A 26,892-nucleotide genomic window follows, 5' to 3' on the forward strand; every position below is an offset into this window, starting at 1 on the left:
TATTTTTGGTGTTGGTTGTTATTTATGAAATTATAGCAAACTCTATTTAATAAAAAATAAGATATGTATTTTTAATGGATTTTAATCAATAACAAAGTAGTATGTTTTTTGCGATTTTATTAAAACAAAAATTATAGGAAATTTAACATTTTATTTATTTGTTAATCTTTGATTAAAATTAAAGTTTTATCTACGTGATAAATTTTTTATTAATTATCATCATAGTTTATAAGATGAAATTTTAATTTACTTTAAATAACACCACAGTACTCCAGAGATTGCATTTAAGTATTTCTGAGGGGGAAAACCCCAAACAAGAGGAGCGTGTGATCCACTCGCTTAAGAGGAGGGTGACCGTGTGGTTCTGGAAGGGTTCCAGAAACTTAAACCACGACAACTTTGTGACTAAACCATGGTTAGAGCTTAGACACCCCTGAATTTCGCACTCTCTCTTTATGTTCCTGTCTGTCTCATTTGTGTCACTGCTAGACACAGCTTTCGTCTGCATTGCCTCTGCAAATCTTTCGCCGCTTTCTGCGTTCCTTTGGGTCTTCTGAAATTTTGGGTCTTCTCTTTCTCCTAGCTTAGACACAGTCTCTTAGGCCTGAAAGATTACTTTTTGATACTACCCAGTGGTTGTGCGGATTGGGAATTATTACTCCCACTCTAACAGTAGTGTTGTTGCATTTGGATTAGGAATACCTCGTTGGTCTCTATTCTCGAGGACCTAATGGTTTCCAAAAATTTCGTATCTTTTTGGGTGCCCATTTAAGAAGATTTCACTGGGTTTCATCGCGAAATTATTGGAGTTACATGGGTTTCCATGATCTCAGCCTACAATCGGCGACTCTATTGTCGATGGAACGCAACTGGCTGGTTGTATTTGCCAACCTGAATGCAGCTGATTAGGGAAAAAATAAAAAGAAAGAAAAGAAGACAAATAAGTTCGAATCTTTTAAAGTTCCTTACTATACTTTGCAAGGTTTGTGCATGATATATACTTATATACATACATTGAAGTTGTTAAAGTATTTTCTTTTTTGACTGATGCTGTTTTATTAATTTAATTATGTATTGAAGTTTTGTTTCTCCCTGATAAGGACTTGAGATATTAAAATAAAAGGGTTTTAGTTTCGTAAATTATTGCCGCTGTGATGTAATGTTAAGTGTAAGCTTGTTTCTTTTCCTTTTATAATCATACCATATTAAGAGTAGGGTGGGTTACGTCAGGTTTCTTCTATGTCTTCCAACCTCATTTGGATTCCTATGGTTTCCCACTTTACTAGAGTATGTTGGAAGCAGCATTAGGGGGACTGAGTGCCTTAATTTAATTTAAAGCCTTTCTGGTTTGGGTACTTCGGTTTTGCGGATCGTTTGATTCATCATCATCATCATGCCTCTGTATGAGTTATACCGTCTGGCTAGAGAGAAGCTTGGTACAGAGAATAACGGCACACGTGCATCTGATCAATGTTCCTCGTAAGTTCATTAGCATAGGCTGTTGCAAGCTTTTCACTTATGTGTTTGAATTGGAATTTTATTCTTTTGTTTATTTATTTCTTAACCCTGCTTTTTTTGGTTTTAAATTGGATGTGTAGACCTGAGAATGATTTTTTTGAGCTAGTTTGGGAGAATGGTCAGATTTCGAGCCAGGGTCAGTCTAGTAGGGTTAGAAGGAGCCCATCTTGCAGAAGTTTGCCATCTCACTGCTTACCATCTCACAGTCCAAAGGGTAGAGACAAAGATGTAGGATGTGGTGCCAGCAAGATGGGAAAATTTAGAGATTTAGACTCTGGATTGAGTGAAATTTCAATGTCGGTGCCGTCCCGTGAAATTGATTTCTGTCAAGACGAAGATGTGTTACCTTGGTTTGATTACGCAGCAATGGATGGTTCTTTGCAACATGACTATGGTTCTGATTTCCTCGCTACCTCAACTAGTTTTACTCTATTGGATAAAAAAAGTCATACCAATGTGGCTTTGAGGGATTCTCATAAAACTTCTGAAGAACATGAGAATGCTTTCAAGGGTTCTTCAGCTGAACAGGTTGAGAGTACCGGACCCAAATCTAGCACCAGTCAGTTATACCCTCCATCATTGCATCATTGTCAAACATCTTTTGTATCTTCAAGATCCAGAGCGTCAGATATAACTGAAAATAACAATACTAGTAATGCAAACCAGGATGCCACTTATGGCGAAATTACCAATTTTCTATCTTCCTCAAGTGATTTTTCTAGCCCAAAGGGGAAGAAGCAAGAGCCACCTCTGCCTGGCAATGGTTCCAGTTCCACCATAATGAATTTCTCCCATTTCGCTAGGCCTGCCGCAATGGTAAGAGCTAATCTTCAGAACATTGGCTTGAAATCTGGTTTGTCTTCAGCAAGACCAGACAGTATGGAAATTAAGAATAACGGTGCAGCTGCAACTAGCAGCAATCCTCCTGAATCAATTGTTATTGATTCAAGTGGTGAATGTTCGAAGGAACTGACCATGCACTGTCAGCAGGTTGTGGATCAATCTAGGTCCAGGACCGATTTGAACACTTCACTGTCGAAAGCTGTTGAACAGAATGCAGTACTTTCTAAGCAGTCAGAGCCTGCTTGTAATGAGAGTTCCACTAAGATTGACCAAATTGCCGATCAAGTTCTTGGTGACAGTGGTGCTAAAGGGCAGACAACTACTGAAAAAAGTATGGAGGCAGCAGTAGCCTCTTCCTCTGTTTGCTCTGGCAACGGTGCAGACAGAGGTTCAGATGAGCCAAATCAAAATTTGAAGCGAAAAAAAAAAGACACCGATGAATCTGAGTGCCATAGTGAAGTAAGTTAAAGTCTTATATTTACAGTGTTTTATTTGTTTAATTGTTTCCTTACTTATTTTATAATTCCCCTCCAATAATCAAGAAGACAATTTACATGAAGGATGCTGAAGAAGAATCAGCGGGTGTTAAAAAGGCAGCTGGAGGGCGTGGAGGTGCAGGTTCCAAGAGAACCCGTGCAGCTGAAGTGCATAATCTATCTGAAAGGGTTAGCAAGACCTACTTCTATCTTTTTAGTATTACTTATAGAACACATTTTCCCTCGAGTCTCTGTTTAGGGCATTTCTGATTATAGTTTGTCATACAGAGGCGAAGAGACAGAATCAACGAGAAGATGCGTGCGTTGCAAGAACTCATTCCAAATTGCAATAAGGTTGGCTTGGCTTTATCTATTTTTGCATTTTTTTGGACAACCGAAAAACTTTTTAAGATCATGGAATGAGGAAGGTTTATCAGAAGTTACAACCTAAGATCCATAAAACCAACCTGAAGTTAGGCATTTTGTTTACAGGATTTAAATCCTCAGTTTGAATATGCACATAAACTACTATATACTTTGTATGCATATTCTTATATACTTGATACTCGATTCCATTTACTTTGGTTTTCTGACTTCGTATCTATTATAATAGGTGGATAAAGCCTCAATGCTGGACGAGGCAATTGAGTATCTTAAAACACTTCAGCTCCAAGTTCAAGTAATGTTTCTAGCCCTCTGGCTTTGCTTAAAATTTTCTGATCATATATGATATACTTGTGGTGTGAGATTGCTTCCTGTCTTCTTATGCAGATTATGTCAATGGGAGCTGGTTTATATATGCCTCCAATGATGTTACCTGCAGGAATGCAGCACATGCATGCACCACATATGGCTCCATTTACACCTGTGGGTGTTGGCATGCATATGGGATATGGTATGGGTTATGGGGTGGGAATGCCTGACATGAATGGTGGATCTTTAAGATTCCCTATGATTCAGGTGCCCCAGATGCCCCAGATGCAAGGAAGTCATATCCCTCTTGCCCATATGTCTGGACCTACTGCTTTACATGAGATGGCCAGATCAAATCTTCCAGGGCTTGGGCTTCCTGGACAAGGACATCCCATGCCAATGCCGCGAGCTCCCACGTTGCCTTTTTCAGGAGGACCTATCATGAATTCACCAGCTCTGGGGCTACATGCCTGTGGATCATCAGGACTTGTTGAAACCGTGGATTCAGCTTCTGCATCTGGCTTAAAGGATCAAATGCCAAATGTTGGCCCACTACTTAAGCAAAGCACTGGTGGCCGCGACTCAACAAGTCAGATGCCTACACATGTATGTTTACGGACAGATTTCTAGAGTTTTTACATAAATTAATCTCATGATATAGGTTCAGCACAAACAATTTATTTCGTTGATTTAATTATAACAGTGATGCATGGAAGTATTAACAACACCCTACATGGTATTCAGTTATCAAGTATAATTGCAAATATTACTAAATCATTCTGAAAGTTCTGCCAAATCTTCTTATGCACTTGCTTCCCTGGACAAGATTAAAAAGTGAAAAGCCTATTGCACTCCATTTCTGCCCTTGTGTATTCTGTTACTAGTCATTCTAGATCACCTGAAACCACCATTCTTATCTAATGAATTGTTCTAGTTATTTAATTGATATTACTTCTAGAAGAAGGTGCACCAGAGGTCAACTTTGATAAGTATAGAATTTATGGTTTGATCGGACATTCTCAATTTTAGAAACCGAAAGAAACATGTAATAAACAAAAGGCAAAGGTTGAAATAAAAATTAATGTGTTCTTCTAGCACAAGTATTTGTGCATCCAGGTCTCCATGATTAATTTTCATTTCATGTTCTGCTTCCTTTCTCCTACTCATCTCTTCATGTTTGTGTTCTCCATTTTTGTTATGCCAGAGTGAGGCAGCTGTTGTTCAATTTGACCAATCTGCTTTGGTTCAAAGTAGCGGTCATACCTCTGAGGCTAATGCCAATGGAGCTGTTAATCCTTGTCCCCGCAGATAACGTCATGTTTGGTAAATCTTCTGAATATCTATCACTGTGCGCATACACGTGTTCAAAGCCTCATACAGATTTACTGTTGAGTTGTTCTTGTAGGTTATGATCCAGAATAATACCGTGCCTGATTGAAATTTTAGAAAATGTGAGTCTTAATCTTGCTGCAGATTACCACACAGGATACTTCAGAGTCATTGAGGTTAACCCTATCACAGTAACTACTGAATCCTAATTTCCGGACTCCCGAAATTGCACGGATTTTGTAATATCCTAAGAGGTGCAACTCATTTGTACATCCATTTAGCAACCTTTTCAATCAATTGGAGTAGAATTTTGATATATTATTACAAATATGTATTCAAGTGTTTGATCATATCTATCACAGTGATTCTTTGGTTTAATGAAATAATAGTTTTTTTTCTTTGCCCTTGGCATCTATTTTCTCACCCTCCTAGCCCCGCAAAAATAATGAAAATGGGCACAATAGGAGCACTAATATGCAGATTACTGTTCTAGTGCTTCTAAGTATTTCAGCAGTTCGTAAAGATTTATTTGAAAATTAATATTAGTAGATTGGTTGGTCTCCGATCATATTAATCTGTTACCTCCCATACATACCAGTTACCATCAATGGTTGAGAACGTAGATTTTGAATACATTATCGTAGTGAAGGAGAAACCGATTATGATTGCGAAAGCACCTTGAAACAGTTCTGTAATAACCTATAAAAACTAGATCATTATGAGGTCTTTTTACAAAAGGTACAAACATGTAAACTTTGCTCAAAAAGTTAAAATTGCTTTCCTCGTTTATCAACAGCAAACAAAAACACAATGCAAATTATCCAAAAGAATAATACAGAACAAAACAATCAAATTTTACAGCACTGCCTAAATCATGGCCTAGATCTTCTATATACACTACACTCTGCACACCTTTTGGCATTCAAACAAATTCAGGAGAAAATTACGATGTATAAAAACCAACTTATATGCTACAGTGCGATGCACCAAGACAATGAAAAATAAAGCAAATAAGTAAATGCTGCAAACTTGTTCACTCAGTTCCATTATTTGACTTTAATGTCGCCCTTGGCCTCCGAGGAAAGGTTCTTGGAGGAAGGAGATTTGCCAGTGATAGCTTTCTTTGCTTTCACCAGTGACTGTTTAACCTTTGATATAATGTTATTTGATTGCTTTTGAGCTGGCTTGGCTGGAGTTTCTTTTGGAAGGTCCTTGGATGTTTTTATTGCGTCACCCTCCTTGGTGGCTTGAACCTCAGTTTTCAAAGGCTCCACAGCTTGTTCTTTTTCTAAGTTATCCACTCCAGGTTCAACAGATTCCTCTTCTTTTTCTTCAAATTTGGATGCCAATGTTTCTCTAACAGGTTCACTTACAGCTCTAGAGATTTCTTCCACCTTTGTGTCACTGTTCCGTTCCTTCTTGTCATCAACTACCGAGATATCATCACCTTTTACGTTCTCTACCATCACACTCTCTGCTACTTCAGTTGTTGCTGTTTTTGTCTCATTCTGTTCCTCAACTTTTCTGCTTCCAGCCTCTTCCTCTGCTGAAGATCCAGTGACAGCCTTGGGTGCTTCAGGTTCCTTTTTGTCATCATCATTTGCGGCAACATCAACCTTTTCCTCCACAAAATCTTCTTTTAAGTTAGGTTTAGCTCCCTGATCAATGGAGGCTGGTTCTGGAATTTGTATGATGCTATCCACTTGATTTGGTACCCCTTCAATCACATCAGTAGTGATTGATTCTTTTTTGTCGTCCTCTTCGACAACCTTTTCTGCTACTTCAGGAGAAGGTTCCACAATATTTGCTTGAGGTTCTTCATTTGATGAAACTTGTGCAGCATTTTCAGTGTGGCTAGTTTCCTCCTCTTTGTCAGTTTTCACAATATTTGCTTGAGGTTCTTTATTGTCATCCTCTTCAACAACCTTTTCTGCTACTACCGGAGAAGGTTCCACAATATTTGCTTGAGGTTCTTCATTTGGTGAAACTGGTGCAGCATTTTCAGTGTGGATAGTTTCCTCCTCTTTGTCAGTTTTCTCTTCCTTGATCGTGTCATCTGAAGTCCCTTCGCTCTTGGAGATCTCAAGCACAACTTCAGGAGAAGGTTCCACAAGATTTGCTAGAGGTTCCTCATGTGATGAGACTTGTGCTGCATCTCTAGTGAGGCTAGCTTCCTCCTCTTTGTCAGTTTTCTCTTCCTTGACCGTGTCATCTGAAGTTCCTTCACTCTTAGAAGCCTCAAGCACCACTTCAAGAGAAGGTTCCGCAAGATTTGATTGAGGTTCCTCATTTGATAAAACTTGCGCAGCATTTACAGTGAGGCTAGTTTCCTCCTCTTTATCAGTTTTCTCTTCCTTGATCAGGTCATCTGAAGTTCCTTCAGTCTTGGCAGTCTCAATCACAATTTCTCGCTTATTCTCCACGTCCTTACAAGCTTCCGCACCTTCCTCATCTACTTGTAGCTGTTCTCTTGGCTTTTCCTCCATTTCAATTGACTGAGGTTCTGGTTTCTCTATTTTTTCAGGAACTGCGTCTGAGTTGCCAGTGTCTTTCACCTTCTCAGTACTGCTTTGTTGCTCTGCACTTTCAGCTTCTGCTTCGGGAACAGCTGTCTTAAGCTGCTCTTCTTCCTCTTGTTTTCCTGATTCACTTTGGCTTTCATCAACTTTCGCAGCCACTGGCTCTGCTTTCTCTGTTTCAATGTGGCTTTCATCAAATTTAGCGGGCAATGGTTCTGCTTTCTCTGTTTCAAAGTTGTTAGTCTCTTTCAATACCTCTGCCTCAAATTCTAGTTCTCTTGGTTTTTCCTCTATGGCATCACTTGTTTCTGTTGATTGTTCAGGAAATGCAGATGTGTCTGGTTTCTCATCTTCCCTTTGTTCTAATGATTGCTCTGGTTCTTTCTGGTTTTCATTCACTTCAGTAACCACAAGTTCTGCCTCCACTGTTTCCGTGGGTCCCGTTTCAGATTTATCGGTGTCTTCCACCACATCTTCTGAGGGTCCTGTTGCTTTTTCCTCTACGGTTTCACTCGGTTTCTCTTCGGCATCAGCTGCCGGTTCAGGTACTGCAATTGTGCTTGGTTGCTCAGCCTCATGGAATTCTTTTTCTTCTGTTTTTTCTCCCACTTGTGTAGCCACAGGTCCAAGCTTCTCTTCCACTCGGGTACTTGTTTCCAAAACTTGAGTCTCTTTCACCACCTCTCCTTCTGATTCTGTCGGAGGATTAGTGTCATCTGTGTTTTTTTCAATAGTTTCAGTTGATGCTTCTGGAATGTCTTCTGTCTCGGGTTGTGCTTGTTTCTCTTCATCTGTTTCCACAGGTTCATTTTCTAGTTGCTGTGGCGGTGTTTCTTCCACAGTGGATTCTGTGGATGGTGCCACATCTGGCTGGGAATTGGCTGCATCACGAACTGGTTCAACATCACTGATAGTGTGCGAGTCAGGAACCACTTCCTTCTCCTCCTTTACTTTATCTTCGGCAGCAATAGTTGCATCTGATGGCAGTGAATTTTCAGTGTTTTCTACTGCAACAGGAGGTTCAACCTTGTGATCACCTTCTTCTGTTGGAGTTGGTGTTGAACTTTGTGCATCCTCAACCTTGTCATGGTTCAGACTATCTTCAGCAGAAGCCTCTAATGCAGCAAGCTCCTCCTTCACCTTATCTTCTGTCTTAGTTGAAGGTGTCTCCTCAAGCTTGTCATCTCCTATCTTGGTTGAAGGGTTATCCTCAGGCTTGTCAATTTCTTCTGTCTTAGATGAAGGAGTCTTGTCATCTTCTATCTTAGATGAAGGGGCATCCTCAGGCTTGTCACGCTTGACTTCATCTTCATTGGCTAAAGAAGTGATCATTTGTGCAATGGCTTCGTCCTTTTCCTTCTTCACGTATTGCTATATAATAAAGATGAAAAGGCATTGATGATTAAATTGAGTTTCAACTGAAGACACTCTTAAGCATTAACAAATTAGGAATGGAACTACAAATATCAAAGTACGAAACAAGTAGAATTTAAACTACTGGGAAATAATGCACATCATGTTCATAAACTTGTTTTTTAATATAAATATCTACAGGACACAACTTTATCTGTCATAAATGCTATGGCAACAGTGGCGGTACCTTGATCTGTCATCTGCTTATCGAAAGGTATCTAATTATCTTGCATAACAATCTACCACAGGCAATGATGGAAAAAGTGGGGAGGCATGTTGCAAGAGTGTTTTAGCTAGCACACAATTTTATTTGGTTTACAAATGTTTGATTCTCTTTAATTTTTTTATTCACCACCTTAAATTTTTTTTATTAATAAAGATGTTAATAATTTTTTATATACAAAATAACCTTAAATAATGTCCAGAGTTATTTGAAGAATATCCTAACTTTAAATTTAGAGTTTGAAAAAGTACAGCAAATTTTTATTCCAGTTTATCCCTTTAGGCTATACAAATAAGCATAAATTTCTTATTATTAAAATGTGCAGCGTTAACTTTATTGTTACTTGTGAGACATATTACTAAGGAAACATTATTCACAAAACTTTACGACATTTTGGTCTCAAACTTCCGTTGGTTTAACATTATGAAAATTCTAAAACTTTTATATGTAAGAAAAACTATTAGCAGAACTATAAATTTAGTCGAGGCAAATCAAATTAACTAGAAATATAATTTTTTTAATTATATATCTTTTTGCCTCACAATACTTATTTTCTAGATCCGGCTGTGGTATATAACAGGTTTATTTTCTAGAATGAGAACAGATGTTGATCAAATTAATTTCCTTTTTCATTTTCACAAATTTTGAAGGTATGCACTTTCACGAGGCCACTTTTAATTTTTTTTAAATACATGAATACAATTTTTTCTTTTCTTTGAAAGCTATTATGCAAATCCTTAATAATCTATTGCGATTGAATATGAAAAAAGAGTTGAGAAATGAAGTGGCAAAACAGAACAATTTTTTTTTTACTTTTCCCCATGCTCGTGAATTCTCTGATGAAAATAAACTCATGCGTATAGTAAGTTTAAAAACAAATCACAAAATTGCTCACAGTTTAGCAACTGAATACTCCAAGAAAGAAACATAAAAAACCATATATATGAAAGGTGACACAGATACTAGAGAAAAAGTTGAAGATCATCAGGAATAAAAACTTTGAAAGTGAGAAAATTAAAATGAACAGACCTTATCAGTAGCAGAAGCATGATGAGATGCAGCAGCCTCTGTAGCCATGATGGGAAATTGAAGCTGATGGCCCTGAGAGTGTTTAGAGAAGTTCAGGTGGAGAAAGAAATAAAGAAAGTAAGTGGTGAGAGGAATAATTTGGTTGGCAACAACTCCAGGAAAAGAAGGAAAGCCAGTTCAACTTTAGGAAGAAGAACAACTAGTTTTGCACAGAAAAAAGCAGAAACATAGATGTTTGACAGACTGTATCACATGAGCTGGTATGGTGGTCTCAATGATTTAGGAGGATTAGGATTAAGGTGGCACTAAAGTTTTCCCATTAAAAACAAAAAAGTATAAAATAAAAAAAGTTGATCACATAGCTGTGAGCTGTGGCAAAGTAACTAGCTTTATTGGGGACCAGATCAGCGGCAACAAACTCATACATTTAACTCTCAAAATGTTTGGGCCCTCTCCTCAATCCTTGTGGTTAATAAGATTCCTCTACGTCATTAACCTTAATTAAATTTCATCTACAAATTATGGAAACCATAAATGAACACTCTCATGTATCTTAAGGATCCACCACTAGTTATAATATCCTGCAATTTGTTTCTTTTAAATTAATAAACTTCCTTTTTTGTCAGTTTTGTTGAAGCAGTTTCTCTTATTCATTCATAATTGTATACAAACAAACAATGATCAAGAGAATTATAATATACAAATATAAATAGTTGTCACATTGAAATATCATGATATTTGCTAAATAATTATGTTCACTTTGGTCATGATTATTATTTGGATACCCTTCTACTTTGTTTTTATTAAGGAAAACTATCATACTAATTCGCTTAAAAATGATGAAATAGATAAGCTCATGATTTGAGGTCGTGTTTTCTTCCACGTTAGGATAATAAATTTGCTTAAGTTTTCAAACTTGGATTAAGACGTACCATTTCCATGAAAATGATGCTGCCTCATGTCACTTTATTGGTGTTCGCATGTTATGCATTATAGGGTATACCCCCCTATTCCCCCTCTTTTCATTCGAACTTCTCTCCATCCTTTTCAATTTTTTTATTAATATTAAATAATTTTCATGAACTTTATACGAATCATACTTTCCGAAGGGCAATGTGAATTAATTGTTGCATCCAATAAATCCAGATTGACCAAACATCCCCCAAAAATTGATGATTAAGAATATAAAAATAGAAGAAAAAAAAGAGCATAACAAATACATTATCACAAGGTTAGAAAATACTAACAAATACACAAGGTTTCACAGTATGTAAATAAAAAAAAGTAGTTAAAAAAAGTTACATTATCACAGATGAATTAATGCTTCGTACTTTTATAATATGATTATCAGAAAAAAGCATTTAAAAATATATTTATACTACAGATTTGGTTTTGGATTGAACAATGAAATACTTTTCTTGCTTGAGAAGTGTTTTGATGAAACTGAAAACCTTAAGATACTTTCCATTTTGTTAGTTTAACATTAATTATAATGGTTTTAGCCAACAAATCCAACCTTTTTCCATGATATGTTTTTGGTTCTTTCAGCCTTAATATCCTAATAATCTTTTGAATCTCTAAAGGAAAATGAGTGTTCTGAGGTGACAAGTATCATGAGTCATTAGTCATGACAGCTGCCACAGCCCTCTTTTTAAAGATAGAAGACTAGTGTGCAAGAGATTTGTTGAAAAAATTATGACTTCTCAATTCCACAAAAATGCAAAGAAGCCCACCTTCTTTATCTATTGAGCTGGTTCTCCTTCACATGTCCCCCCATCTTTGGAATCTTCCATTTGTGAATTCGCGCAGTGTAAGACCCAAGGTGGTCCTTCAACACTTAAGCCTGTGATTTTCTTGAATTAATTACAACAGAGAAAATAAATCTTGCTTATGAAGATGATGCTGTTTTTTCTCTGTCCAGGTTAACTATAGCGGACATTATGGGCAGGAACATTCATGCTTGAAAGGTATTGATTAGGTGGAAATTTATAGAGACCCAACTTGACCATTGGTTGTCTCCAAAAGAAAAAACGACTCCTCCACACAGAAAAGGAAATTAACAATTCGTTTAAAGTAGACAAGATTTTTGTTTGTCCTTTCATTCGAGTTTATAATGTTTTTTCGTTTCTGATATTTTCGGCATCTAGAAGTCACATTCGATAAAAATATTGTTAATGGATTTCATCTAAGAAATAATTAAGGTAGACTCGTTTATGATTATATCTTTCATTCACAAGGGATTCGTATCTATATATGAAAGGCTTTGTTATAGTTAAGGAAAACTTTAAAGTTGCCTAGTACTTGAACTATAACATGTGTTGGCTTTAATTTTATGTGTACTTCATAAGTTTGGTGTTTGTTACTAAAACTAAAGCTTTTTACACAACCAAATAATTAAACTTTTCTCCTTTTTCCATGGAGAATGCCAACGATACATTTTCTTTCCCTTTTCCTTTTGGACTCGCTTGAGTTGCTTCTAAATATGCCTATGAGTATGAGTGGCTTGTGTCAATCCCTCGCAGATTTCAGTTCGGTGAAGTTGACAGATATTGGTGGAGCAGAAGTTACGAAAACGATGTTACAGAAGTAGGTTAGGGCATGGATGAGAGATGAAGGTGTGTTGCAGTAAAGTGTTTGACAGGAGTGGTGGTGGAGATTGGTGAAGTGAAGATGTGCAACCAAATGGGGTCACTCTTACTTAAGGTTCATTAATCCACAGCTTTGTAAGGCAGCTGAAGAAGTAGATCTTGCTTTAATGTGCATCAGCATGTTAGTTAAATTGAGAAACCCATGTTAGTGGTAGTGCATGAGATTGGTAAGTTTTGGTGGTCTTGTTTTCATCTATAAATGAAAGAGGAAAAAAATATTTTGGTTTTCTTTGTTAGATTTTGAAAATTTGTTTATTATAGGTTGCAGCTTGCATGCATGTGAGTGAGGGTGCTTAGAGAGAGGAATGATTCAGTTTGCCACACCTGCACCTTTGTCTTCTTGCGCAGCCTATTACAATTCTGCATGATGTCAGCTACAGCGCCTAACAGGCTGCATTAAATCATATTCTTGCTCCAACTCCAAACACAAACCACATCTTTTGTATATCATGATCCAAGTTGAGATATTATAGAAATAAATATATGTCTTTTGCCATTCGTTTTAATTTATTTCTTTTTTCTTTAGAAAGTTTTATATGATGGGGAGCTTTTAGTTTGGGCCCATGTGGTTATTTCTTCAGTTTAAATCATATATAAATTGTCAAGATCATGTTACGTATTTGCTTTTATTTTCAGACAAATATATAGTACATGTTTTTAATATTGTTCTTCTACCACAAAATGAAAATTTTATCTCAGTAATTTATGTTGAGTTTTAGTGCAAACTTTGGTAATATAGATGATTAAAAAAATTCAATTCTAACTATAAAAAAAAAGAAAGCACACACAAAACTAGATAATTAAGTTTTGTACTTTATATTTATCCTTTTTCTTATGATTTAACGTTTGAGCTTGACTTTTATAAGGTTTTCATTTCTGTATGAAGAAAAAAATGTTTATCTTGGTTGAATAAGAATTTCTTTGTGCTGATAAAAAACAGAATTCCTTCGTCTTTGTGTGAGAAACACAAGTGTAAAATTGAGAATATAATGTTAATTGAAATCAAATCATGATTCATTAAAAATTTAAATATTTTTTATTATATATTTTGATTTTTTAAATTTATCTAGAGCACTAAAAAAATCATGAAATAGAAACCAATTTTAGAAAAAAAAAATTAGTTGTTATAGTGACTAAATTAGAGACCATTTTAGGAATAAATAAATTTTTAGTTTCTAAATAGTTTCGTTTTTCTACCAAATTTAGAATTTAAATAATTGGTTATTAATTAGATATCAATTTAAAAACTATTTAACAATAATAAAAACTAATTTAGAAACCAATTTTTTTTAGTTTCTAAAACGGTCTCTAATTTAGTTACTATTGCAACTAATTATTTTGGTATCTAATATATTTTATTTTTTTTATTAAAAAATTTATTCAGACAAATTCATCATTAAATTCAATAAATTGGGAGTACAATGTACTAGAAGTATTTCAACTCATATATTAAAAAAAAAAAAAAAAAACACAAGATGCTCTCTTATATAAACCAAATTAGGCTTTATCCTCCATCTTCATCTAATACTAAATTTGTCTTTCACCTTCCACACAACTAGACAATCCTTAAATAGAAATCAATATTAGAGGCAAAAATTAATTAGTTATTATATTGACTAAATTATATATTAATTTAGAGACTAAAAAATTTATTAATATCTAAATTAGTTTCTATTATTAATAAATAATTTTTAAATTGATATTTAATTAGCTACATAGGTCTTAGCTATAAATTATTTAGATTATAAAGTTGGTAGTTAAAACTTTGGAGAGAGACATAGATGCTATAAAATAAATGTGAGATATTATTTATCCAATTTGATCAATCTCACATATATTTTTAAGGTCTTTTCACCATATTGACTCATACTTGATGTTTTGAATTGACTTCATTGTCTTTGATTATCATATTTTGACTCTAAGATGATTAACACCACAAACTAGATCTTTTAGTTGCAAACCTCTATTTTCATTTGGATAGTAAAACTTTATATAAATGTAAGTCCTTAATATCCAACACACCTAGATGTTTTGATTTGCAAATTTTAAACCACTTAACTCATACTATTTTTTTTCCCCTCTGACTCCAACTCCATAAAAATTTCCTTTAAATTTTCTGGATTTCATTTAAAACTAACTTTGGGAGCTTGAAGAATGATATGTAAAATAGGGATAATGAGTTAAGCATCGATTTAATCAATTTGGGTGTCACTAACTCTAATCCCACTCAACTTACTTTTGTATAAATTCACTCTAAGTCCAGAGATTAGCTCAAAGCATCTCAAAATTGCTTTCAATGTTACCATGTTTTTGCATTTTATCTTGGCACATAAAAATGGTGTCTTTAGCATAACATGATTATTTCAATTTATTTTTTCCCATTCTCAACCCTTTTAAATATTTATGGCTTGTTGCTTGTCTAATAATTCCTACCAACCCCTCAATTATTACTATAAACAAAAATGGAGCAAGTAGGTTCCCTTGCCTAATTCCTTTTGTGGAATTAAACTTTTTGTTGAATTTTCATTGACCAAAATAGAGAAAGTAGTAGGTTAAGCAATTTTTGTTCCAGTTTAAGCATTATTTACATAAACTTAATCTTTCTAGTATATAGTATAGGAAATCTCAATGGAATAAGTGATATATTTTTTATCTTATCTTAAACACAAGGCTTTTTAAAAAATATTGCAGCTTCTCCTTCAATCACAATTCTATTTCTTCCATCGGGGAGCCAACAGAACAAGGTGAGACATCAATTATTTTTGTTAACAGCTTTATATAAAAAAAAATCTAACTTACTATATAACTCACAACTACTCATATCTAATTCATTAGATGAAATATATGATTAAGACATTAAATTTTGTAGTGCAAATTACTTTTTTTTAACCTTTTAGCCTAAATTAGTCATGGGTTTGATATAAGGTTAACTCACAAAAGCTTAAATTATTATTTTGAAGTAAATTTAATGAATAGTTATTGAAGTTGAACACGAATAATAGCGAAAAAAACGTTTGAGCAGAAAAAAAGGGCACAGGACATAAGAATCTGACTCCATGCTTTCACTTCATTAGTTTCTTATTAATATAATGACTTTATTGTATAGATAAGAGCCAGTAAGTAATTGATGAACACAACCATAACCTCAACTTAATTTAAACTTTTAAAGAAACTTATTTATTTTCTTATTTTTCTCTACATTCATTTTTTAACTATACAAATTGTGAAAGAAATAGTTTTATATGGTTGATTGAAGAAATGTTGTTTCAAATAGGCAAAAAAACATCTATTAACTGGCATTAGTTAATTAAAGTTGGAGATTGATGTGAAAATTAGTTAATAAGAATTTGTTTAACTAGTTTTGATGTACCATAAAAAAATAATATTTAAGTTTAATATGTTACTTGTAATAGATTTTTTTAAAAGTAACCGATTAAATTATTTGAAAGTGTACTTTATATTAAAATTTAAAATAAAAGTGAATTTAATTCTAAATATGTGATAGGTCAATAAAAATTATTTTAAATACACTATAAAGTATGTACTGGAGGTATCCGGCTAGAACAAAATAAATAAGCTAAATTTTATGAAAATAAGTATAACTTTTGATATGATATATTATATTAAATGGGATGTAATATTTATATTAATTATTTATAAGTGTATTTTATAATAATGTATCTTAAATAAATTTATAGCCTTAACTTTTTAGGCATATCAACATACTTAAAGACAGTTGTTTTCTCTATCCAATTTTTCTTAACACACCCAAATTTATGTGAAATGATAATTTTTTTAAAATTTTTAAATAAGTATGAGGATGTGAATCAAAATATATTTTGAATTTAGTATTTCGCAATAAATTTTTGAATTTGATTTTTGGAACATCTTTATGAATTTCCTAGATGTTCTATAATTCCTTTTTCAAAAAAAATAACTTATTTATTTATTTTTTTAAAATATATTTTTCTAATTATGGAATTGCTTTTCTGAAATAAAATTTTGATTTTCTAATTTTATCCCATAATTTCAATTATGGAACACAAAAGTTTGTTCCAGATTTTTTTTGGGAATGTATTTTTTAATTTCAAATTTTAATGTTCACATTTTTTATGGGCGAACTAATTTTGTTAGAGTGTTTCTTTCAAATCCTTATATTATTCGAAATACTTCAATTATTTTTAACAGTTTTAGTTTTGGACAATTTCAAAATAGGAAATGCTTTATAAGAAAAGAATATGTTTGAAATAATAAATCTAAAAGATAAAAAAATATTTCAGAATATTTTTTTAGATTTCATAAATTATATTTTAGAAGTGGAAATATTTGAAAAAAATAATCTAAAAATCATTTTTAAAAAGGATAAAATAGTCTTTTCGGAAAAATATGGAGTGCAGACAGAAATTGGTTAGGTGCAGGAAAAAACACCCATTTTGTTATGGATTGATAATTTATTAATTCCAAGTATTGGCAGTTTCTTCCTGCACCCCTACATTTTCTTCCTGCACCCCAGCAATTTTGTATATTCCGAAACTGACCCCCACAATTTCGGGATCTGGGAGTGTGCTACGGATTCATCAATCCGGAAGTGAATCATGTTGCATTCTGGATGAAGGGGTGTTCTGGAAGCAAAGTTTGCATAAATTGTTGATTTCCAGATTGCTGAATCCGGAAGCCTAATTTATATTACGGATTGGTGGATCCGAAATGATTTTTTTCAATTATGGATTTCTGAATCCGAAATGTATATTTTGAATTACAGACTGGCGGATCCGGAATGGTTTTTTCAATTATGAATGTTTTGCATTTTTTTATTTTGGATTAACACTATCATTCATGTATTACCGGAAGCATCAATCTAGGAGATTACTTGATGCGCCAATCCGAAAATTATCAATCCATAACAAAATGAGTGTCTCAACCCATAACTTTGGTGGGTTTTGACTTCTGAGTTATGGGTTTATTCCTTCCTCCTTTAAATGCGATTATTTCGAAGGTTTACAATATAAATATCAAGTTTGGGTGTTCATGATGACAATAACTCCTTATTATTTTACAACATCCAACATTCTAATTATGAATAATTTGACCATTTTCTCCAAGAAAACTTTGTTAAATTTAAATTTACCAAATAAAAAATAGTTCTAGCAGGACCTCTTCAATTATAACATTAATAATTAACAATTATATAAGAGATTAAAACACCATTTTTAATCTAAAACATTAACACAATAAATTCATTAGTATTGTTATCTTATTTATTTTTAGTTAGATTTAGAATTCACTTAATTTCAAACATGTATAATTCTTTAAGTGGCAACTTTTGGTTCAAACAACTTTGGGAACTAGGAATGACACAATCAACTTCAAGAGGAATCAAAATAATTTGTTTCGTTCACGAACGTAAATGTGTATTAATTTGAAGAATCGCAATTATTTGTAAATGAGAGATTAATATATTTATTTTAATTCAATAATTTATATAACAAATAAATTAGAAGTGTGTTCAAAATTATTATTATTATTATTTTATACAATCAAATTAGAAATGCATATAAGTGTTTTTAATCAATTTTATGCAATTAAATTAGAAATGTATTTGAAGTTGTTTTAATTAATTTTATATAATCAAATAAAAAATGCACCTGAAATAATAGTTATTAATTTTAGGTAATCAAATTAAAAGTGCATCTAAAACGATTTTAATCATTTTTTTATATCACCATTTTAAAAGTCTTTTCCTAACCAAATTATAAATATATTTAAAGTGGTTCTCACTACACTTCTTTTCTGATTGCTATTAATTACCTGATAAATAATAATTTTGATTGTATGATAAATTACTATATAGATTAAAACAAAACAAAAAAACTACTTCAAAATTGCAATTTGGCATTATGAAGGATTTGAATCCTTGTTGCCAAAGAATACAGGCTATTAATTTTATATAAAAGTTTACTTCCAAAAAGTTATTCATCATTTAGAAAATTGAAAAAAAGGCTTTTATGAAGGCACACACATTCAAAGCTTAGTAACTTAACACGCAAAGGCTGAAACATTCCACAAGTATGGGCTCATCTTAAACAAGCAAAAGATGGGCTTAGTTCCTACATACCAGCCCAAAACGAGTTACTATAAGGTGTTTCTTCTTCCGTCTCAACAAATTTCTTCCTCCTCTCAATCACTTTTTTAAAAAGACTGTTTTACCCATTTTAAAAATAATTTATGGATTACTCTTTTCAAAATGTTTTCAGAACATTCTTTCTCATTGAATTCTGAATTTACTATTTCAGAAGCCAAAAAATGTTACAAAAAGATATTCTAGAATTATTTTTTTTCTTTCGAATTTTTTATTTTAAAAACACATTTTACTTATGGAACATCTTCTATTCCAAATTACTCAAATTTGTCAATTATTTAGATATTTTGAAAATGTAGGAGTGCAGAAGAAGAAGAAAATGTAAGAGTGCAAGAAAAAAAAAACTTACTATAATTGTATTGACACTTACAAAATTGTAGAAAGCTTCATTACCCATTAAAACAATACCATTGAACAATTTCATAGGTTGATAACCCATTCCAATTAATGCACACGTGAAATGTTGAAGACAATTTCTTCCTCCACCTTCATAGTTTTTTCCTACACATCCATAAATTTTTCAATTCCAAAACTACCCTTGAGCAGAAGGTGAAAAATTTATTTTTTCTCTATTTTTGAATTGTATAATCCATATATTCTCTGAATTATTCATAATACAAAATTGTATTTCAAATTCTTTTTTGAATTATAAAAGTGGAAGTATATTTCAAATTCTAAAGTAGATAATATATTTTGTAGGTTTGAAAATATCTTTCTGAATTTTAGAAGTTACAATATTTTTAACCTAATATATTTCGAATTTTAAATTTCAGACATTATATTTTAAATTCTAGAACTCGAATTATATAAAAAAAAGAAAAATGTTAATAAAAAAATGAAAAAGGGCAAAATTATTATTTTATGTATTCTGTTGGAGGTGCAGAGGAAGAAAGCATGGAGTTAGATGAAAAAATTGGCAATGTTGAACCAGAATCAATAATCCATTCCTGACCAGGTTTGGAGTGATTGGTAGAGACTATAAGAAGTTCTCCATCATTGCAACTATCTTGTGTTATCTTTTTGGTTTGTAGCTGTCTTACTTTTTACAATTCGTAACACTGCTTGTAACTCACTACATTGTAAACTGATATAAGGATACAGTTGATCAATTACTACATAATAAGAAAAACAAAAATGTTACTTTGTCATTAATAATAAATTGTTATGAAGGGGAAGTGCATATATTATTTATCCTAAAAAATTTACAAAATTATTGTAAAAAAATTGATTATTTTTTACGACAAGTATATCGCGTTGTAAAAAATAATAATGTATCTTTAAGAACGAATATCGAGTCCATAAGGAATACTTGAATGATCAATTAAAGTATTCGCTAAATATAAAACCCGAATGTTGGAGATCCCACATCGACTAGAGATTAGAGTCTTTCATTGTATATAAGTGGGTGCAAACCTCAACCTCATGAGCCGGTTTTATGGGGTTGAGTTAGGCTTAAAGTCCATTTCGTAATATGGTATCAAGAGTTTGAACACATTACTCTCAATTCCTTAAGACTAGAATTAGTCACACATCTTCTAACACCTTCTACTTAAGCGATATCCACTGGTGGCATCTTGACTTTTTACGAATTTGGGCAACTTTGGTGAGTGTTAATGTATTCCAATTTTCTTTTTTTAGTTTTTTAGCTTTATACATTTTTCTTTTGCCAATTATCTTCATTCTCAATAATCCTGAAATTAACACAAATTTAAAAATAAATTATTCTTATTTAAATTAAAATCACAAAATATAAAATATGTAAAAAAATATAATTTCATAAATTAAAGATTATTTTATAATTATTTTATCAATTAATATTCACAAATATTTATATTTTAATATAAAATATTACTAAAATTTCACGGATATTACTCTGAAATTTCACATCGAAAACTCGAAAATTATAATTTTATCATATTCTGGAAAGTGAACAGTGTAAAGAAGAAGATGGAGTGCCGACAAAAAAAAAGAAGAAGATGGAGACATTATTCGTAGAACGGAACAAGCAACGTTGAAGACATAAAATTTATTATGGTTTAGCTTAGATGAATGAAGTTGTACTATAAAGTTACAATCTAGATTAGATACTCTGATGTCTGGAAAGAGTTAGTTTTTTGTTTTGATTAGACTCATGTACTCAAATTCTGCCAACACCAGTTCTGAAATTAGATTGATTGAGAAGACTATCCAGAAGCAAATGCTTATTAGAATCCGAATTAGTTTATGCACAGCCTCAAACTTTCTCCCAATATCACAAGCAATCATGTTAATATACCAATAAAGTTGAATATCATTTCCCACCACAAAGAAAAAGTTAAAATGTAATTATTCAAGGTTGAGCTACAAAGCAACCTTTCAGCCAGACAAAACTTTTCATAATTCATCTCATTAAGCCTTTTTTCAATAATCTTATATCCCTTTAAAAACTCTTATAGCTCTTCCTCACTCAATATTAAAAAGAAATTTTTAAAAAATAATTTAAACATAATTCAACTTTTAAATTTTACCCACTTATATATTAAATGAATTATTTTAATAGAATCTCCAATACTAAACACACTTAGAATAATGAGGAATAAAATGTAGAGTTTAGCTTAATAATCACAGTTTATTGGATATTAATCTTCCATATGTGGAAACCAACGTCATGAAAGAGACACTCCTGTTCTAATAATTGCTTATTGCTTTGACAAGACGAAAAATATGATTAAGATGATGTTCACTCAAATCTATTATGCATGTGCTTCTGTTTCCAATTAATGGCCCAATTTATTAGATAAGTTCAAGTCTACTCTTATTCCACCTTTTTCATTACAAAATTAAATTGAGTAAGAAGTTCAAAACAAAATAATACATTATAATTTTTAAGTCAATTAGAAATTCAGGTGAATTACACTGAATTAAAAAAAATGTTAAAATTCAAACGTTTTAAACTAAAATTCAAACAAAGGAGATATCTAATAAATGAAAGTGGGAGTTAACCATCTACAAATTCTTCTCATATGAACCTTCTAATTACTTAACTGAAGGTAGATTTGAGCCAACTTGATCAAAAGCATATAAATGATGGACTAAAGAGACCAACAAGAATGATTGTGTTGAATTTATGTGATGACTTTTATGATATCTAACCAAATTAATTTTACAGACTTTTTAAATCAACCTATATACTATACAACCAAATTAATTATAAAGGGTTTGGGAAGAATTCATGATCGTTTTGCTTACTTTTTAGTTTGGGTTTATTTTTTTTTAATTTTTAAAGAAAATACTAACTTAATTAGAAAAAGTTAAAGATGTTAATCTCTTCTTAGAATTCTTTATGAATAGGTATAATATAGTTATATATCGTTTTTTGTTAACATATGCGCGTTTTGTCTTATTCTTCCATATTTTTGTATTTTTTTTGTGAGGTTGGATGATTGTTGTTATTTGAAATGTCCTGAGATGTCAAATTTACATAAAGATACCTAACATAAAAACTTTTTATAAAAAAAATAAAAAAATAAAGATGTTCAGTCTTCAAGTCTCCTCTATATGACTAAACTTACCTGTTTAAAGAATTACCTATTTTCTTTCTATATATCATTAATGTTTTGACCTTAAACTTGTTGCAGTGTAATAATGGTTGGAGTTTAAGGTCCTCTTAATTATATTATAAATTATGATTTCTTTTTAATTGATTGGAGTATTTTCATTTATTTTATTTTTTGTTCTGATAAAAAAAAAAAACTTGTTGGACTGTTACGTTACCACATTATAAGGATTGTGGATTTTGTCTGGCATGAGCCTCACTGTTTGATTTCTTTTTATGAATGATCATTGACATGTTTGATTCCTGATATTATATTTAAATATTAATGGTAAATGATAGAATTGAATAAATAAAAACATGTACATGTATAATGAAATATGACATATGACATATTATAATTAAATTAAATTAAAATATCATTTTATTATTTGAATATTTTATAATTGAATAAAATAATAAAAGCTGAAATTCCATTTTTAAAAACGAGATGAAAAAAATGATTTATAATTCGCATATTACTCTTATTTTAAATATATATATATATATATATTTTAAAATAAAAAAGTGATGAAAATAAAATTTGCAAAAATAAATAATTATTTTATATTACAAGAAAATTAGAATTAAGTATTGGAAAGAAGCACATAAAATAAAATTTTCACTCAATTTTTTACGAAGTAAATGAGACAACTTAATCTAGTCAATTTTTGGTAAATTCTAAAAATTTGGTTCAGACTTGTCTAACATGAATTCGTGAGTTAAATGAATTGATCCACTTAATCTAAAATTAAATAATTATTTTTCAGATTTTTTTTATAAATATTTTAATAAAATTAAATAATAAGAGATGTAAAAAAATAGGAAGACTCGAATAAAATGAAGAGTTAGAGTTGGATATTCTTTTATAAATAAGAGGTTTTTGTGTATTTATTATTATTTAAATTTAAATTATTTTTAATTAAATTTAATGGATTATACGAATTAATCTGCTCACCACGTATTCATTCTGGATGAGTCTATTCATAGGTATGTCGGATTTTTTTTTTTTTTATAATTAATCTATATTTTTATTTTTCAACCTAGTCTAACCTAAATGTATGTGACTCACCTTTATATCTGTAGTTTATGATAAAAGAAATTATAATTTGAAATATTTTCCATTAAAAAATTTAGAGACATATATAACGTAAGTGATAAAAGAAATAAATTAGTACGCAAGTTAAAAGAGACTTATATAATTACAAGAGATGAAAATATTTTATCTTCGAGAAATTAAATTTCGTGAAATCAGAAATGAAAGAAACAAATTAGTTTAAATTGAGAAAAAATATAGGTATTTAAATTAAGAGATAAGGGAGAACGAAGATAAATCTTAAAAAAATAAGTTTTTGTAACAAATAATATTTGATAGAGGTCATCCAGAGAAGAGAATTTATATTAGGTTTTTCATGTGATGAAATTCGTGGTTGTGTTGGAGAATTTTTCACTAGAATAGACGGTTATTAATTACAAGGACCAAAGACATAATTAAAATTAAAAGTAGGTCAAATCAAATCTAATAAAAATATATAAATTAATGAGTTAGAAAAAGAAAACTAATGTATTTTCCGAAATTGAAAACATATTAATGTTTTTAAAAAAATATATTTTAAGTTTTAATGAAAAATAAAAAAATAAATTTTAAGTTTAATTTAACTTTATACTCATTTATTCTATAAAATATTATTATCTTACTCGATGATGAAATATTCAACATATTTCGACATACTAATTTATTTTATAAAATATTATTATTTGAAATTCTCTAAATTTTACTTCTCACGTTAAATTCAATCTTATAAAATTAATTTAAAAATTAAGATTTAGACTTATTTATATATTATAAAATATTTTTATTTTTATATTTCGAATAAAAAATTAATTAAACATTAATCCACTTTTTAATTTAATGTTATATAAAAAAAAGATTCCATTATAATCTGCTTGCTTTACTAACGACCTAACAACCACATACACTTGATGATACATTTGGAAGTAGTAACTAAAGCAATTGGCACAGTGACATGAAACTTATTTTAATGAAACAGTTGGAAATAGATAACTATTGGAAGTGCTTAAAGTGAAGAAAAAAAAATGTTATGAAATAATGAGATGTAAGAAGTGTTCTTTCTTGTCAATTAGTTGTCCATTGTAGGATTAGACGAGGAAAAGATGGTTTTAAGGACAATACAGAAGCATCTCCAAATTTTCAAGGACATATCAATTATGTCTCCCTCTTCTTCAAAACCCCATTATGATCTTCTAAATCCTGCCTCATACAAATTTCCCATCAACATCATTGTTAGATAACCAGCTTTTCATATACCCTTTGCTTTACTTTCATGGAATCGTTTACATTTCTTGAAATCATATCGTACTACTAGTTTACGTTAAAGTTTTTCTCTTGATAAGATTGGCCTCTAAAAGTTAATGTATGATTCAAGTTTGCACCAATTCCATGTAATTTATACTTCGACTCATCTTTATGCAGTCAATGAAGAATAACACCACAAAAAAAAAATGTTACTCTGCTGGTGTTCCAATCTGGTGGTTTTCCAATCATAATCACGTGATTGTAGATTATATATTTTAGCAGTGTGGTTTTTAGTTACCAGTGGGTTATGACTCACATTTCTGTTTTCTTAACATAATTAGGAGGTTATTTGTCACAATTAATTATAATTAAATGGAGGTTTCTTATTACAATTAATTGTCATCAAAGGGAAGTTACTCACCATTAATTGATTTTATATTTGTTGTCTCCTAGAACCACTATATATAGTGACTTTCTTCATGCAATGTAACACACAATAAACACCAACACACACTTGCTTCCTCTCTCTTTTCATACACTCTCTATTTCTGTTATTGGGTGTAGGTGTTTAACCCATATAAAGAGAATTTGTTTTGGGACTATTTATTTGAGAATAATTTATTGTACTCTCAATACTATTATAGTGGAAGTTTTGACATTTTCACCGTGTTAATGCCTTCGACAATGAAACACTGAACCTTTTGCTTTTAAAAAAGAATGTTTGGAACAAGTTAGTACTTCTTGAGTTTTAGTTGTTTTTTTGAAATATAATATTATTTTCACTATCAACTAATTTATTAATAAGTTAATTTAAGTTTAATTTATTTTCTTAAAATTATTTATATTAAATTTTTACATATCTTTCTTATATTTTTTTATCTATTTCGTATGTAACACTATATGTTTATAAGTGGTCCAATGATAAATCTTAGAAAGTAAGTTTAAGTAAAATTATGAAATGTCTTCGTTTATATAATAATTTTAAAAAATAAGTTTAAGTTTAATTTATTTTTATAAAATTGATTTATAAAGTAAAAATTATATTCACTTATATAATGTAAACTAACTTTATCTTCAATAATTTGAAATCTTCTCACGTCGAAATATGAAGCTTTTGTGGATGAAAAAAAAAAATCAATGAATACTAAGAAAAAATATATTAAGATAAAAGTTCTTATTTATTTATACTTGAACAAATAAGTCCTTCTTAAAGAGTATATTAAAGCAGTTATAGAAGTGTTTGATAAAGCTTATGAAATTATGGTCTTTAGTTCACAAAAAATAGTTATGCAAAAACTTATGAAATGACTCGAATTCCACCGTAACCAAAAATATACAGCGTGTATTTTTCTTCTTCTATTTCTTCCTTCAAATTAAATACTTTATTTTATTATTTATTCATCCAAATTAATATAAATATTAATTTCTAAATTATCTATTGCTAATAAATTTTTATTGTTACACGTTTTCCTCTTTTTCATTAAAAAAATACTAACATTTCAAAAAATATTAGTAACATTAAATAAATTTATATTTTGATAATAATTTTTTAAACGTTGTTAGTATTTTTTTATTTTTTATTTGCCTTCTACAATGGTGTATAGTAGTGAAATTTTTATAATGATATACTATATTTATGTTTTTATTTATTTATATATGTAAATGGCGGAAACTTTTAAGTTAAATAATGATTTTCTCATATATAGTTTTAATGATAGAACCGTATACTTTATATTTTGACATTGTTTTTATTATTAAATGTTTTAATTTTTAAAACTGTTGATATTGGTGTTTTGGTGTGAGTGCATCACTTAATATTTTTCAAAATTATGATATTTATATTTTAAAAAATAACAAAATAGACTAATTGTGAGCTGTAATACATTATATAAATTACAATAAAATATCTTTGTACTACAACTTTCATCCCTAGATATGACTTGACTTTTGATGTAATGAACAAACAATATTACGTAGTGGAATAAATAAACTTCAATGAGACTAAAATAAATAAATAAATTAGCTGTGTTACTTTAATTGTGTACATGTAAGCTTTACTTACACATTCATGTAATAAAGTGTCTGTAAATATTCTTTCAAGATTGTTGAATCTACTATTGAATATAAATATCACATTCCAATCTTTTAATTCTCATACTTTTTTTTTATAAATT

General features: G+C 30.7%; 2 protein-coding genes and 1 long non-coding RNA gene across 11 annotated transcripts; 2 read left to right on the forward strand and 1 right to left on the reverse strand.

The window, feature by feature from the left end:
- Positions 1–311: 311 nt before the first annotated feature.
- Positions 312–5,270, forward strand: LOC137830124 (transcription factor PIF3). Of its 7 annotated transcripts, none has more exons than XM_068637279.2 (9): positions 312–982; positions 1,287–1,479; positions 1,599–2,820; positions 2,907–3,026; positions 3,126–3,191; positions 3,451–3,516; positions 3,609–4,136; positions 4,735–4,853; positions 4,936–5,270. In XM_068637279.2, the coding sequence occupies exons 2-8, from the start codon at positions 1,394–1,396 to the stop codon at positions 4,840–4,842; spliced, it is 2,196 nt and encodes a 731-aa protein (XP_068493380.1). In that variant the 5' UTR covers positions 312–982; positions 1,287–1,393; the 3' UTR covers positions 4,843–4,853; positions 4,936–5,270. The 7 variants fall into 7 exon arrangements, with proteins under 7 accessions (XP_068493380.1, XP_068493384.1, XP_068493378.1 ...); XM_068637283.2 differs by having other exon boundaries at positions 2,922–3,026; XM_068637285.2 differs by having other exon boundaries at positions 396–982; positions 1,231–1,479; positions 2,922–3,026.
- A 356-nt stretch (positions 5,271–5,626) lies between these two features.
- LOC137830123 (neurofilament protein-like protein) lies at positions 5,627–12,005 on the reverse strand. Of its 2 annotated transcripts, XM_068637276.1 has the most exons (3): positions 11,777–12,005; positions 10,044–10,115; positions 5,627–8,749 (listed from the first exon to the last, which is right to left on the reverse strand). In XM_068637276.1, exons 2-3 carry the CDS (start codon positions 10,089–10,091, stop codon positions 5,906–5,908), a joined length of 2,892 nt encoding a protein of 963 aa, XP_068493377.1. In that variant the 5' UTR covers positions 10,092–10,115; positions 11,777–12,005; the 3' UTR covers positions 5,627–5,905. The 2 variants fall into 2 exon arrangements, with proteins under 2 accessions (XP_068493377.1, XP_068493376.1); XM_068637275.2 differs by lacking the exon at positions 11,777–12,005 and having other exon boundaries at positions 10,044–10,555.
- A 137-nt stretch (positions 12,006–12,142) lies between these two features.
- Positions 12,143–13,197, forward strand: LOC137830126 (uncharacterized). Of its 2 annotated transcripts, XR_016523152.1 has the most exons (3): positions 12,143–12,244; positions 12,566–12,858; positions 12,953–13,197. It is a non-coding gene; the product is annotated as an uncharacterized LOC137830126 (long non-coding RNA). The 2 variants fall into 2 exon arrangements; XR_011084158.2 differs by lacking the exon at positions 12,143–12,244 and having other exon boundaries at positions 12,299–12,858.
- The last annotated feature ends 13,695 nt before the right edge of the window (positions 13,198–26,892 follow it).

This window comes from Phaseolus vulgaris, chromosome 7 (assembly GCF_051622355.1).
Source record: "Phaseolus vulgaris cultivar YP4 chromosome 7, ASM5162235v1, whole genome shotgun sequence".
Taxonomy (NCBI): Eukaryota; Viridiplantae; Streptophyta; class Magnoliopsida; order Fabales; family Fabaceae; genus Phaseolus; species Phaseolus vulgaris.